A 14,704-nucleotide genomic window follows, 5' to 3' on the forward strand; every position below is an offset into this window, starting at 1 on the left:
CCCCCTGATCACAACGGGGATGTCATCAAGGGTCCTGCATCCTTTTGCAGATTCAGGGCAGAATACAAACCCTTTGCGGCCTCAGTTGCAGACACAGCAGCAGTGTGCGTACAGGACTAGAGATGAGCGAACCTACTTGTTTCGAGTAATTACTTGATCGAGCACCGCGATTTTCGAGTACTTCCGTTCTCGGGTGAAAAGATTCGGGGGGGGGGGGGGGGGGAGGCGTGGCGGAGCGGGGGTAGCAGCGGGGAACAGGGGGGAGCCATCTCTCTCTCTCCCTCCCCCCCACTCCCCGCTGCAACCCCCCACTTACCCACGGCGCCCCCCGAATCTTTTCGCCTGAGTACAGAAGTACTCGAAAATCGCGGCGCTCGGGCGAAAAAAGGGCGTGGCCGAGTACGCTCGCTCATCTCTATACAGGACCTTTGATGATGCCACAGTCATGTCATCAGGGCCGGAGCATGTAACTCCCTCACTGGGGATGAAAAACCTTTGATGATGTTACCGTCACGTGGTCAGGGGCAGAGCATGTAAGTCACTTACAAACAAACCTACTCACTCACACACGGACGGATAGGCCGGCGTCAGTATTTTCATTATACTGTAGTCCCCATCCTAGGATAGGCTTTCTACCAGTTTACTATATAATGGTTTTGCCATTTAGTATCATCTTTTGACATTATTTATTGGTTTACTACTTAAAAGCTGAGGTCTGCTTTAGATAAATCTTTCCTATGTTATAGGTCAGTGTTCATTTTTAGAGATGAGCGAACCTACTCGGCCATGCCCCTTTTTCACCCGAGTGCCGCGATTTGAGTACTTCCGTACTCAGGTGAAAAGATTCTGGGGTCGCCGTGGGTGAGTGGGGGGGGGGGTCGCAGCGGGGAGTGGGGGGGGGGGGGGGGAGAGGGCTCCCCCCTGTTCCCCCCGCTCCGCCACACCTCCCCCCGCCCCCTGGATCTTTTCACCCGAGTACGGAAGTATTCGAAAATCGCGGTGCTCGATCGAGTAATTACTCGAAACGAGTATGTTCGCTCATCTCTATTCATTTTATTGAATGATAAATATTGGCTTGCAAAGTCACGGTTTATTATGATGTCATCAAAACCAGATATCCAAACTCATGTTCATTCACTATAACCTGTTCCATATATAATGAGACTTGAATGTAGGCGAGTAATATAGCTTTTCGATTCCGCAATATCATTCCAGTGTGTAACTCACATGTATAACAAAACACGGTTACTTCCTCATGTCTATCACATAAATGATCTAATCATCTATTGAGATAGGCACATGCTTCTACAATGTGTCATGTCAGCCCTCGTATTTTGAAACAGTGGTATCTTGTACGTCATTTGGAAGGTTACCACAAAGCCACATGTTAAAGGTTGAAAGAAATGCAGGTTTATTAACAGCTTGCATGAATGTTGCATAAAAGAAGAAGAAAAAAACATGGCAGCAAAAGAAAAGATTAGAAATTATGTAACCACATTATGAAATGAAGATTGCAATCAGCTAACGCCACTTGCAAAACTACTTGTAATCTACTAACAATAAATACCTTCCAACACAGTATTGTGCATTTCCAAACTAGCCGTCAGAGAGTCCCTGTATCAGTGATCCTGTCTATGCAGATACTAATCCCAATCATATTAAAAATGTATATACCTAACAACAACCCAATTACAAATATAGACCTATAAAAGGCATCAAGAAGATTGATGGCAACAGGACAAGCAGCAACAATTCAATACAGAGAGTCACTAACAGCCATATGTTTATGTTTAATTGTGTTGATACTATAGTTGTTGTTTATTCGTTCAGTCGCTTCCAACTCTTCGTGACCTCGTGGACCAGCCCACGCCAGAGCTTCCTGTCTCCTGTCGCCACTCCCGACCCCACCAAGGTCCAGTCCGTCACCTGAAGGATATCATCCATCCATCTTGCCCTTGGTCGGCACCACTTCTTTTAGCCTTCTATTTCCCCAACATCAGCATCTTCTCCAAGGTATGTTATAGATACTATAGTATATGTTTATAATATATAATAATATGATTATTTGTATAGCGCCAACATATTCCGCAGCGCTTACATAGACAAGGGAAATATATGTTGGTATGTAACTCCTAATATTTGTGATTGGTAATTATGGAGTTTCTACCAATAGTAGTTAAATATGGGAATGGGGTATATAAAAAAAAAAAAAAAAAGAAAAAAAAAAAAAACACAAAAAAAATGTATCTAACCCAACTAATTAAATGTTGGTTTGTGAAGCTTGCTTCAATAACATCCAACTATGTATGTATGTGTAGCACAGATGATCACATACTATACGGAGAACAAGTGACAAGAAGGCCACAAGTTAGAACAGATGACAAAGCTCATAGGGTGAAAAAATGAGTCTACATGGCATAGGGAAGAACTTTTATACTATTGGCACACTAAGAATCTTAGTGGAGTTAAAGGGGTTGTTCAACTGTAAACTACTGTCCTCAGGATAGGCCATCAAAAGTAGATTGGCTAGGGTTGGTCAAGCTGAATTCTGCAGGAAGCAGATAGCTCTCTTCCCACTGCAGTGGCCAATCTTGGCATTACAGGCAAGATTCACACTGAAGTGAATAGTAACCTCCCCGTAATATGAATCCTGGCCACTGCAGTGGGAATGGAGCTATGTGCTTCCTGCAGAAATTAGCTCAGTGCATGAGCACAATGGTCTGGTGAAGAGCTGAGCAGTGGATATTTTGGTCGGTAAATCCTGGCCAATTCGCCATTGATGGCCTATCAGGAGGACAAGCCATCAGTAGTTTACAAGTGGACAATCCCTTTAAGCTTTAAAACAATATATTCAATGATAACATATATAACAATATATATTATCATTGAATGGCTGTGATTGGTTCATCGAGCACCGGCTCTAATTGGCAGAACCATTGCGCTCGTGATCCAATCACAGCAATCTCTTGCTGGAGGCGGGGTATTCAAGCCTAGTTACCAGGAAGAAAATGCTCGCTCATAGCTGAGAACTACACAGAAGCCTGCCGAAGCACCGCAGCCAAGCGTGAGGGACCCGAACGCCACCTGCTAGGCGAGTATTGTTTTTTTTCATGTAGTGTAAGCTAGGGCTTATATTTTAAACCAAAGTAGGGCTTATTATCGGGGTATGTCTTATTTTCGGGTAAACGTGTTATTTGAGTTAACTGCACATGCCACGCCAATTGATCTTTTGCAAAAACGGGTTATGTGAGACATACAGACAATACTCCTCCCCTAGGGACATATACATATTAGTGCTGGAAGGGGGAAATGATGTGTCCATGGGGCAACCACAAAGCTCAAGAACATTTTATTGTCAAACATGAAAAATTGTGAGAAAGTAAAAAAAAAGATCTTTTTAGATCATCTGAGTAGTTGCTATAAGCATCCAGATGATGTGTGAGGGCATTAATGGCTCCACAAATAACTGTATAAAGAGTGGAAACATCTGTGGTAATGCAGGAATAGTGAGCAGACCATTCTAATGTATCTAAACGCTGTAATAGGGCCTCTGGCTACCAAGATTGGTGTTCTATTATTAAGCCATATACTGAGGCATTCAAACATTGAGCCATTACTAACTATAAATGGGTGCAAAGCAGGAGGGAAGACGTTTTTATGAACTTTGGGTAATGCATGGAATAAAGGGCAGATTGGAGCGTCTACCAACAAAAATCATATAGCTTGTATTCTATTATCCCTGAGAACAAACCTTCCTGTAGCAATTTGGATAAAGCGATCTTAAATGTTTCTGTTGGATCAGTATGAAGAGACCGGTATGTGGACAAGTCAGATAACATGCAAGTACTTCACATTCATATGAAGCTTTGTCAAATAACACACTAGAACCTAATCTGTAGGGCGGACTATAGTAAAAGGGTTGAGCGCAATATCTTCCAGTACTCATATATAGTATGTACTACCTATATCACTAAACAAAATCATACTAAACCATCTACCTATTCTTATGCAGCAGGATACTCTCACCCACATTTTCCATTTTCTCCGGGTATCAAATTTGTTGCCAAGAAAACGCACACAATAGGCAACATGATAGCGCCAGGCTTATACAACAATACGACTGACATCTCACAACCGGCTCATGACTAAAGGCTGTTTCAGATGTGCCTATCTTCTCCCTTCTCCCTTTATATCCCAGATTTTTTACATTGATTTATAAATTGTAACACAGGTCAGGTCATTTGGGGTTATTGGATGTATCATCTGTTGTGAGCAATACGTACATCATATAAATTAACACTATGTATTACTGAGCATATATCTGCCTCTAATCCCTCCTCCGATATATTGAGACGTTCCCCGTCTGCAGCATCCAGACACTTATTGGAAATCCACCAATGGGATAGGTCCTCATTTAAAGTCACTGGCATTGAAAGGGTGTTGCACCCAGCAAGAGGTGGGGATTGCTTTAAAAAATTGCTTTCAGGAGAGGCTTATTGGGTTATGTGGTTAAAAACCAGTTTGCTACATGGGCTTAACATAGGGTTACCCTCAGATCTGATCTGATGTTTATGTACTAATGCTTTTCATGTTTTATTTATTGATTACTAGGAGCGGTCATGTGTTTGTAATGTCATATCCGGTGACCTTTAAATTACCTGCTTCTTGTAAAGGCTACATGCTATAATTAAGCCTTAGTTTTTTGTCGAAACGTGTAGGTCCCTGTTTGCACATGAGCGTTTTTACCTTCTTATGGATGTATTCTAATAAAGATTCATTTTGAGAAGTGCTGAAGCTATAAACATCATTTTCCCCACATTGCATTCTTGATGTTGTTCTCTGTGCACCCCCCTTATTGGAGGTTGGCTGTTTGGCATAATGATGATTTGGATCCAGATTTGGTAAACTCTATCTTACATTTTTACTGTTTATTTGTGTATCCATCCATCCATCCATCCATCAGGTTTACCAAGGCTAATTTTACACAAAACTCAATGTCCGTACTTTAACCCCTTAGTGACGAAGCCTGTTTGCGCCTTAGTGACGGAGCCATATTTTGGAAATCTGACATGCGTCGTTCAACGTAGCATAACTCCATAAAGACTTTACATATCCAAGTGATTCTGACATTGTTTTTTCGCCACATGTTGTACTTCATTTAGGTTGTAAAAAGAGACCGATATAATTTGTGTATATTTATTAAAAGTACCAATATTGGAAAAATTTTGAAAAAATTGTCATTTTTTCACATTTTCAACCGTAATAGCTCAAATATGTCCAAACATACTGTACAAATTTTTGATAAGATATATATTTCCATCTGTTTACTTTATTCTGAATGCACACTTGAAAAACTTTTGTGATTTTTTAACCATTTAGAGGACATACAAATTTAACATTACTTTTCAGCATTTTGAGGAACACTTTGCTTTCCTGCACCAAACCAAGTTTGCAAAGGCTCATAAGTGTCAGAATAATAGATACCCCCTCAAATGACCCCATTTTAAAAACTACACCCCTTAATGTATTCACTGAGGGGTGTCATGAGTATTTTGACCCCACCAGTTTTTTTCAGGAATTAATTCAATTTAGAGGAGAAAAAATAAAATTTCATATTTTTGCAAATATGTCATTTTAAAGACATATTTTTTTCCTATAGAGCCCATGAAAATGAGGATTTACACACCAAAATGGATACCCCTGTTTCTCCCGTGTTCAGAAACATACCCATTGTGGCCCTAATCTTATGTCTGGATGCACAACGGGACCCAAAATGAAAGGAGTAGTCGGTGTCTTTCAGAACATAAATTTTGCTTGAAGGCGTTTTAGGCCCCATAGCACTTTTGTAGAGCTCTTGAGCGGCCAAAACCAAAGAGAGCCCCCACCAGTGACCCCATTTTGAAAACTAGACCCCTTAACGAATTTATCTAGGGGTGTACTGCCCATTTTGACCCCACAGTTTTTGAAAGAATTGAAGCAAAGCAAAAGGAAAAAATTGTGATTTTCGTTTTTTTGTCAATTCTGTCATTTTAAAAACAGCTTTTTTTGTACGGCACACACATGAATGAAGACTTGCACCCCAAAATAGATACCCCAGTTTGTCCCGTGTTCAGAAACATACCTATTGTGGCCCTAATCTTTTGTCTGGATGCACAACGGGGCCCAAAATGAAAGGAGTAATCGGTGGCTTTCAGAACAGAAATTTAGCATGAAGATGATTTAGGCCCCATTGCCTACTTGTAGAGCCCTTGAGCGGCCAAAACGACAGAGAGCCCCCACAAATGACCCCATTTTGAAAACTAGACCCCCTAACGAATTTATCTAGGGGTGTACTGTGTATTTTTACACTACAATTTTTGAATAAATCTAAGCAAAGCAGTAGGAGAAAAATTACAATTTTCATTATTTCGGCAGTTGTATCAATTTAAAAACAGTTTTTTTTGTACAGCACACATAGGAATGAAGACTTTCACCCCAAAATGGATACCCCCGTTTGTCCCGTGTTCAGAACCATAACCCTTGTGACCCTAATCTACTTAAAGGACACATGGCTAGGCCTATAATGGATGGAGCACCCGTTGGATTTCAGGGTACAACGGTATAAATTCCAGGCCCCATTGCCCACTTATAGCGCCATTGAGCGTCCAAAACGATAAAACCCCCCCACAAATGACCCCATTTTAAAAACTAGACCCCTTAATAAATTCATCTAGGGGTGTATTGCGTATTTTGACCCCACAGTATTTGAATAAATCTAAGCAAAGCAGAAGGAAAAAATTACGATTTTCATTTTTTTGGCAATTTTGGCAATTTAAAAACAGTTTTTTTTGTACAGTGTACATAGGAATGAAGACGTTCACCCCAAAATGGATACCCCCGTTTGTCCCGTGTTCAGAAACATACCCATTGTGGCCCTAATCTACTTACAGGAAACATGGCAAGGCCTATAATGGAGGGAACACCCGTTGGATTGCAGGGCACAACTGAATACATTCCAGGCCCCATTGCCCACTTGTACGGAATAAAAATTGACACCTTAAAAAAATATCCCCCCCCCCCCACACACACACACCCACCCCTACCGCTCCGCCCTTTTCGGCCTTACCCAAATCTTAGATAAAAGTAATAATGTGAACTGTGTAATATTTCCAAAGACAGGGGTGATTACGGAGGCTGGTTGGGATGGGTACATGGGGCTATAAAACCGTGTATCCCCCCTCCTCTCATGCGTTTTGGGGGTATTTCTTGACCTCAGTAGCGGGTATGGGGTGTAAAAAGTGGCGCTCTGTGAGTCTCCGTAAGCTTAATGAGATGCGGCGGTCTCACACAGAAGGCGCTCAACAAGCTGCTCCTGGAACTGCAGGAAGGTGAACGTTCCCGGGGCTTCTTGTAAATTACGTATTACAGGTAGCGGTCTGAATAACGCCGGGCTCACATGGCTGTAGGCGGAATCTGCTTGCGGAGGCCCGCAGAGGATCCCAGCTGTGAGCCCGGCTGTGACCCTGCGTACGGACGCGTAATGTACTGCGCATAACTGCCTACTCACACAGGCGGTCATACGCAGTATATATATATTTTTTTGTTTGTATTTTCCGCACCGTCGCTTAGCGATGACACGGGTACCCGCAGCCCGTATACAACGTAGTTGCGTATGGGCTGCGGGTATATCCGCGACCATGGAGCACAATGGGCTCTATGTTGTGGATATCCGCGGTAAAATAGAACCTGCTGCGTTCTCTTTTCTGCGAGTGGATTACGCAATTCCGACCCACTAATGTGAGCGGAATTGGGTAATCCAATGCGATTGATCTGCGTATTACTGCGGATCAGAAGCATGCGGAATCCGTAATTCCTATCCGGTCATGTGAGACCGACCTATGTTAGATCGCTACCTTTTTTTCACGTGACCGGGGACCGCCCAACGAGGCCACTCGTCACTGCTCCAGGCTCTCGGCGACCGTTGGTCGCTGGGAGCAAGGAGATTTTAAATTTCCTGGGCTCCCCGACTCCTGCGCATGTGTCCGATGTTTTGCCGGCGGTCGCATGCGCAGAATCCGGGAACGTTCACGGAAGAAGATTGTGTCGGGGCGCAAATACGGAGGCCTCCGGCAAAAAGTTTCATCTCCTCTCACCGATCGCATCAGTGAGGGGAGATGAACCTTCACCTTTTTTTTACTTTTACGTGATCGCCATTATCCATTGGATAACGGCGAACACGTGATCAGGAACCGCTCACCGCGGCCCCCCGTGAAATCTCCAGGCTCTCGGCTAAGTTTTGTAGCCAGGAGCAGGGAGATTTTAAATTACCACGGCTTTTGCGCATGCACTTGCCATATTGGCGACGGGCGCATGCGCAGAAGCTGGGGTAAGGTCCGCGGATAAATCCACGGGCCTTAGGTACGTCATTTCATCCTCCCTCACGGATATGATCCGTGGGGGGAGATGAAACGCAAGTTTTTTAAACTTTTTTTATTTAACTTTTTGCACTTTTTACCCCTTTTTTTATTTTAATTTTTTAACTTTTTGCACTTTTTTTTTTTACTTTACATGATCACTGTCATCCATTGGATGACAGTGATCATGTCCCCAGTGACATCCCTCTGCTCTTGGCTACACATGGCAGCCAAGAGCAGAGGGATTTTGAATTTCCCGGGGCTCGAGCCCCTCTGTGCACGCGCCCGATGTCAATCATCGGGCGCGCATGCGCAGACCGGGATTTCGGGTCCCGGGACATCGCAGAGCACCGGGGGTGAGTATTTTCACCTCCCCTCATGGATCCGATCCATGAGGGGAGGTGAAACCTTACTTTTTTTACTTTTTCGCGATCGCCGCTATCTAATCGATAGCGGCGATCGCGGGCCCGGGGACTGCTCACAGCGGTCCCCGGTAACACCTCCTGGCTCCCGGCTACCTTCAGGAGCCGGGAGCCAGGAGATTTTAAATTTGCCGGGGGCTCCCGGGCATCTGCGCATGCGCGTGACGTCATCGTCTGGCGCGCATGCGCAGAAGGCCGCCGGCGGGTCCGGGAGGACGAGTTCTCCGTGGGACACCGCCGACAAGCCGGGTAAGTAATTTCAGCTGCCCTGGTGGAGCCGATCCAGCAGGGCAGCTGAAGAACTAACTTTTTTGACAGTTTTCTTTACTTTTTTGCGATCGGCGCTAGCCATTGGCTAGCGCCAATCGCAATGCCGGGGGGGACTGCCCGCATCCTGGGATGACAGCTCCATGCTGTCGGCTACCTGCGGGCACCGACAGCATGGAGCTGTCACGTCCTCAGGCAAGTGGGCATTAATCCAAAGAGGATGCATAAAACTACGTCCTCTAGGATTAAGGCCCACTTTCTGAGGACGTAGTTTCCCGATGGGGCAGTCGTTAAGGGGTTAAACAGCTTGTCCTATGGTCAGATACAGTGGACTATAAAAGCTCTTTATCTATGCATTCTTCTGCTTGTAATTGCTTGTCCACCTAAACCAGTACTCTCCAACCAGTTTGGAAACCACACCTTGTTCACAAGCCCGCTGGGTACCTACCTGGAGGCGATATTATTGTGTATTGCTGAGAGCAAAACACGTCAGACCATTACTACAACTTGCTGCCAGGGTAAAAAACCATATCACTTGGGGCTCATTCACACGGGCATAATACGCACCATATTACGCACATGTTCTTTACATGTGTAATACATAGTGAATAGAATCCACCAATGGCAATAGGTTTCTTCACAAATGCAAATTTTTAATGCAGGACAACATGCCGGAATGGGGTCTATTGGGCACTATTTGGGTGCCGTATATGCCACATCCATCCCTTCCATTTTTTCTGCTGCCTGGACTCTACGAAGAAGCTTAACAGCTGGAAGTGTCAATGCCGGTATGAACCCATGCTTCTTCCAGTTATAAGATTGTGAGGGTCACCGCCAGCTGCCATATTTGAAAATGGCTTGATATAACCAAAAGCTGGGGACCTCCAACCTCCTAAGAGTCTAATCTCTTGAACAGAGGGACTCATCCTCCACTGTGTATAACCGGCTGCTGCAGCTTCACACAACATTGCTTGGTGTGAGCCCATGGAACGGACCTGATGAGCTTGTCCTGTTTATGTATTTCAGTCTAATTAAGGATTAATTACAAAAGCCATTTCCATGAAAGCCCAGCAGAAGTGCATCTCTGAAGGTAAAACACTAACAAAATGGTATTTTTTTAGTTGCAAAGAAAAATAAATGACCTCACTTGTCTAAGTTGGACTAAATCATGCTGATAACAAAATCACTGGAGTGCCATCATTATCCAGTTAGTAGTTTGCGGTTTTACTGTTTACCAGCAAATGCAATTAAACTAACGAACCATCTGAAGAAGATCCACAAAAGACACTTTTGACGTGTGTAATTTTCAGCTTCTCATGTACATTTAATATTTATGCTATTTCCAGCTGGTGAATATTTTAGAGGCTGTACAATAACCTGATGCTTAATACAAGGAGTATACACATAATATCACACTTCCCACAATGTGATTGGCCTTGCTGACTGAACAGAAGTGCAATAAAGACTGTCAATATCTGCGCACCTGCTGTATATACCATCCCGTTTTCCCCATTTATAATACCATATCAGCTAATGGGAGGACCATTGTGAAAGCAGTAGTGGCATAGGGTAGAACTGTGTGACAGAAAAAAGGTAAGAAAGCCAAAAACGGGTGAGCCCGTAGAGGAAAGGTCAGACTGCCAATGATCAGACATTGATGACATCCCTAATCCTGATTCGATAAATAAATGCTGTGTGAAAACCCCATTAAAGGAAGCAGACAGCTCCGTTCTCCCGGCAGTGGCCTGGCTTCGTATTACAGGTCAACTTCCAAATGACATGAACGAGAGCTTGACTTACAATACAAAGCCTGGCCACTGGGGCAAGAACAGAGCTATCTGCTTGAACGCACTGGCCCAGCATCTTCAGGGGTCCCAGGTGACAGACCCCTGACCATCTACTATTCATGACCTATCTTGAGGATAGTGTACAAATGGACAACCTCTTTAATACTCCTTGTCTTTGCATAGGTTTGCTCCGGGTAATTTGGGTTCTGCCCACACTCCAAAAAACATGCTGATACATGAAATAAAAAAAATTGTCAACCTCGATATGAACTGACATAAAGTGCTGCGTTATATGTATGCCTCATATGAATAAAGGTGATTATTATTGTATTGGTGCACTTTGTATGCACAACACCTCATCGGCATCATGAGTCAGTGGTGTTTTTAGTGCTTACTAAGGCTCACTAAGTTGTACTGAACCCAGAGCATTCTCTGCTACTCTGTCCGCTAGAATACAAGACAGCATGACGGAAACCCAAAGGACTCCATTACAGTTAATGGGGTCAGTTGGGCCCACGTTTGTGTCCATCACGTGCCTGATACAAAGCGGGTATTTTCGTTGTTTGGCTCCTATGATAAAGCCAAGCAATGGAAACGTAGATGTCTGCGGGATTATTGTTTTGCGGGTCGAGTTGTATTTTTCAATGGCAGTATTTAATGCACCATATATTATACTGAAAAACTTGTAAAAATCTCTAAGAGAAGTGATATGGGAAAAAAAACATAATTGCGCCATCCTCGGGGAATCTTGTGTTTACAGCGTGCACACTGTGACAAAAATGCCGATAACTTTATTCTGTGGTCAGTACAATTTAGAGGATACCAAATTGGCAGAGTTTTTCTTTGCCATACTACTTTTAAAAAGTGAAATAGCTTAAAAAATGTATTTTTTGCTGCCATAACTTTATCTCTCTATCAATAAGGTTTTGTGTGGGATATTTATTTGCGGAACCACCTGTGGTTTCTACGGAGACCATTTTTGATTGCTTATTACATTTTTTCTTGGAGACAGAGTGACCAAAAAAGTAGAATTCTGATGATGTGTATTTTTCTACTGACATTCACTGCGCATTGCAAATAATGCATTATTTTTTATAGTTTGGACTTTTACGGATGTGGCCATACTAAGTGTTGGGTTTTTTTTAATTATAAACATGGGGAAAGGGTTTTATTTTAAACCTATAATATCCTTCATTTTTTTACATTATTTAAAAAAATAATTCACTTTATCTTTTTAGGTCCCTAAGGGACTTCAGTATTGCAATACATATGTGGTATTTCTGTAGGAAATCTATGAAACTGTGCAGCAGACACATCTTAAAAGTCCCACCAGCTGCGATGACATCTGGATGGCAACCTTCAATTTCATAGTAGGGAAAGCCATTCAGGAGCTCGCATTGGGCCATTTAAATGCCTCTGTTAGAATTAACAGCTGCATTTAAAGGGTTAACAGCCGTGATCGATGTGATCTCTGATCACAGCTGTTGAAGCCATATTAATCCTTTCCAATCCACTGTCTGACGTCTTCCTACATTCTGACAGAATCTTGTACAGCTCCAATGTCAGAAGACGTCCGACAGGGTATTTTTACCGTCTGTTGCCAGCCACTCCACTGTCGGAGCCTCTCTGGCGCACACACACTGGTTTTAGCCAGCAGATGGCACCGTTGTATAACAGCAAAAAGAGAAAGCCTTTTAGGAAACCCTGAATCCAAAATTGGATTGGAAAGGGTTAACCTCCATGCACCAAGGACGTACATGTAAGTCTTGGGGCACGAAGGTGTTAACTAACAGATTTCCCACAACAGCAACATCTTAGGAGTGATTGCTTACTGCATGACTACATCTAAACTAGTATCCAACAACTTGTACATTATATAGAACAGTAACAATAAGGCCGCCTGCACACGGGCGGAAATCCCGCTGCGGGATTTCCGCCACTGAAAGTTTGCATAGAAGTGCATTACAATACGCACTTCTATGCAGACGGCCGCGGTTTGGCCGCGCGAAATCTCGCGCGGCAAACAAACCGCGGCATGTCCCATTTTTGTGCGGGGCACGCACTCACCCAGCCGCTGGCTCCGGTCTGCGCATGCGCCGGCTGCGCGGCAGCCGGCACATGAAAGAGCCGGGGCCGCCAGGCGTGGGTGAGTACGCGCTCGTCTCTGCAGGCTCTCGGGTTGGGTCCCGCGGCGAGAATTCTCGCTGCCGGATCCGACCCGCTCGTCTGCAGGCAGCCTTAGGTACATATTTTTCATCAACTACAACAAGCCATGTTCAACAATTAAAGTGGAACCCATGCTGCAGCACTTACTGTTCTAATATCTGGTCATATTTAGCCAGCGCCTCCCTTTCGGCGGTCACTGCTCGCTCCTTCTCAGACACAGCATTGTCCTTTGCTTCTCTTAAATTCCTAAAACAAGGCAAAACGTTAACAACAATTAGAAAATGATGCCGATAGTTACCTTGTTTACATGGCCATAGGAAATGTATTATTATCAATACTGAACTCTGTAATCGGTAACTTTCATTGTATTCTATTGTAGACTTTTCTAAGCTCGTATTACGGGATACCCATTCAGATGAAGTCGGCCCAAACAGGAGCGGCTCTTACAGAGTGGCTCTCTATTACAGCGCATAGAGAGGTTCTAGGGGGTCGGGGACCATGCTCTGTGACGTTCGTACAACCTCTTTAAGGATACAGCTATATGGTACATATTTTCTCCAAAGGAAAATCCACAGTGAATTAGTTGAAAAACCCACGTGTTAGGGCTCTTACCCACTGTCGATACGACTTTCCTGCGATGCGAGAGTGAGTGAGAACGCATAATAATGAAAGCAATGATTTTCAATGGTTTCATTCTCATTAGCGATGTTTTCGCCCTAACCTCGCATTGCAAAGAAGAATCTGCGATATCACCCATTATTTTCAATAGGGCAGGCAGCAGCTTTGGCCCCACTGAAATCAATAGGAAAAGGTCGCAAAGCAGGCTAGGAATCCCCCTCTCCCTTCCCCGGAGAGAGGAGTGGGCAGAGCTACAGGGAATTTTTGACATATCTCCCCATATTTGAATATAGGGGGTGGGGCAAGTGGGTATTCCTGAGAGCGGTGGGCGGGGCTTGAGAGATTTGGAGCGGATTTTGGTGGAGATTTTCCATGAATTTCATCCTATACATTGCAAAGGATGAAATGTGTAGCAAAAATCTGCTGAACAAATGAACATGCTGAACATTTGACATCCACACCGCAGAAAAATTTTACACTGTAGATATTTTTCCTAGCGTGTGCATGAGATTTAGTAAAATCGTCTTAATTATGCTGCTATTTTAAAAAGGACACTAACTTTTCATACAACTTATGCTCATCTAATAGCCTGTGTGTGTTTTATCAATCTTGTAAATTCTTTAACTACTTTTTTTTGATTTACCACTGTAAATCAATTTGAAGTGCGTACCCTCTGCAATTTACTACCTGTTGTTAGGCACTCAGCTTCCATAGTAACTAGTATGTCTTATTAACTGTGGGGGGGGGGGGGGGGCTGTCTTCACAGGCTCGCTCTGATGCACTTACACTGCTCTCAGATCTGCAGTCAGTGTGTAGACAATCTCTGCCTCTTCTGATCTGATATTTACCCAATCTGCTATGCACAGTTATCTTAGGTCTTGTGTGTTTGCATAAAAATAGCGTACAAAAACTGATATCTGCATATGCTGTGACCATGCAAACACACAAGACCTAGGAAAGCGGCTAATAAAGATCAATCCAATAAGAATTATGCTGCTTTGCCTACAACATAAAGATATTAGGACATACCGGTTAGCAGGTTAGGTAAATA

General features: G+C 43.6%; 1 protein-coding gene across 2 annotated transcripts in view; it reads right to left on the reverse strand.

The window, feature by feature from the left end:
- The window catches only part of PIBF1 (progesterone immunomodulatory binding factor 1), a 188,376-nt gene that overhangs the window by 120,823 nt on the left and 52,849 nt on the right, over positions 1–14,704 (reverse strand). For both annotated transcript variants that reach the window (XM_066581127.1, XM_066581136.1), the window contains exon 10: positions 13,183–13,281. In XM_066581127.1, coding sequence (XP_066437224.1) covers positions 13,183–13,281 — 99 coding nt within the window. The remainder of the gene's footprint in view (positions 1–13,182; positions 13,282–14,704) is intronic.

This window comes from Eleutherodactylus coqui, chromosome 1, assembly GCF_035609145.1.
Source record: "Eleutherodactylus coqui strain aEleCoq1 chromosome 1, aEleCoq1.hap1, whole genome shotgun sequence".
In the NCBI taxonomy this organism is placed as follows: Eukaryota; Metazoa; Chordata; class Amphibia; order Anura; family Eleutherodactylidae; genus Eleutherodactylus; species Eleutherodactylus coqui.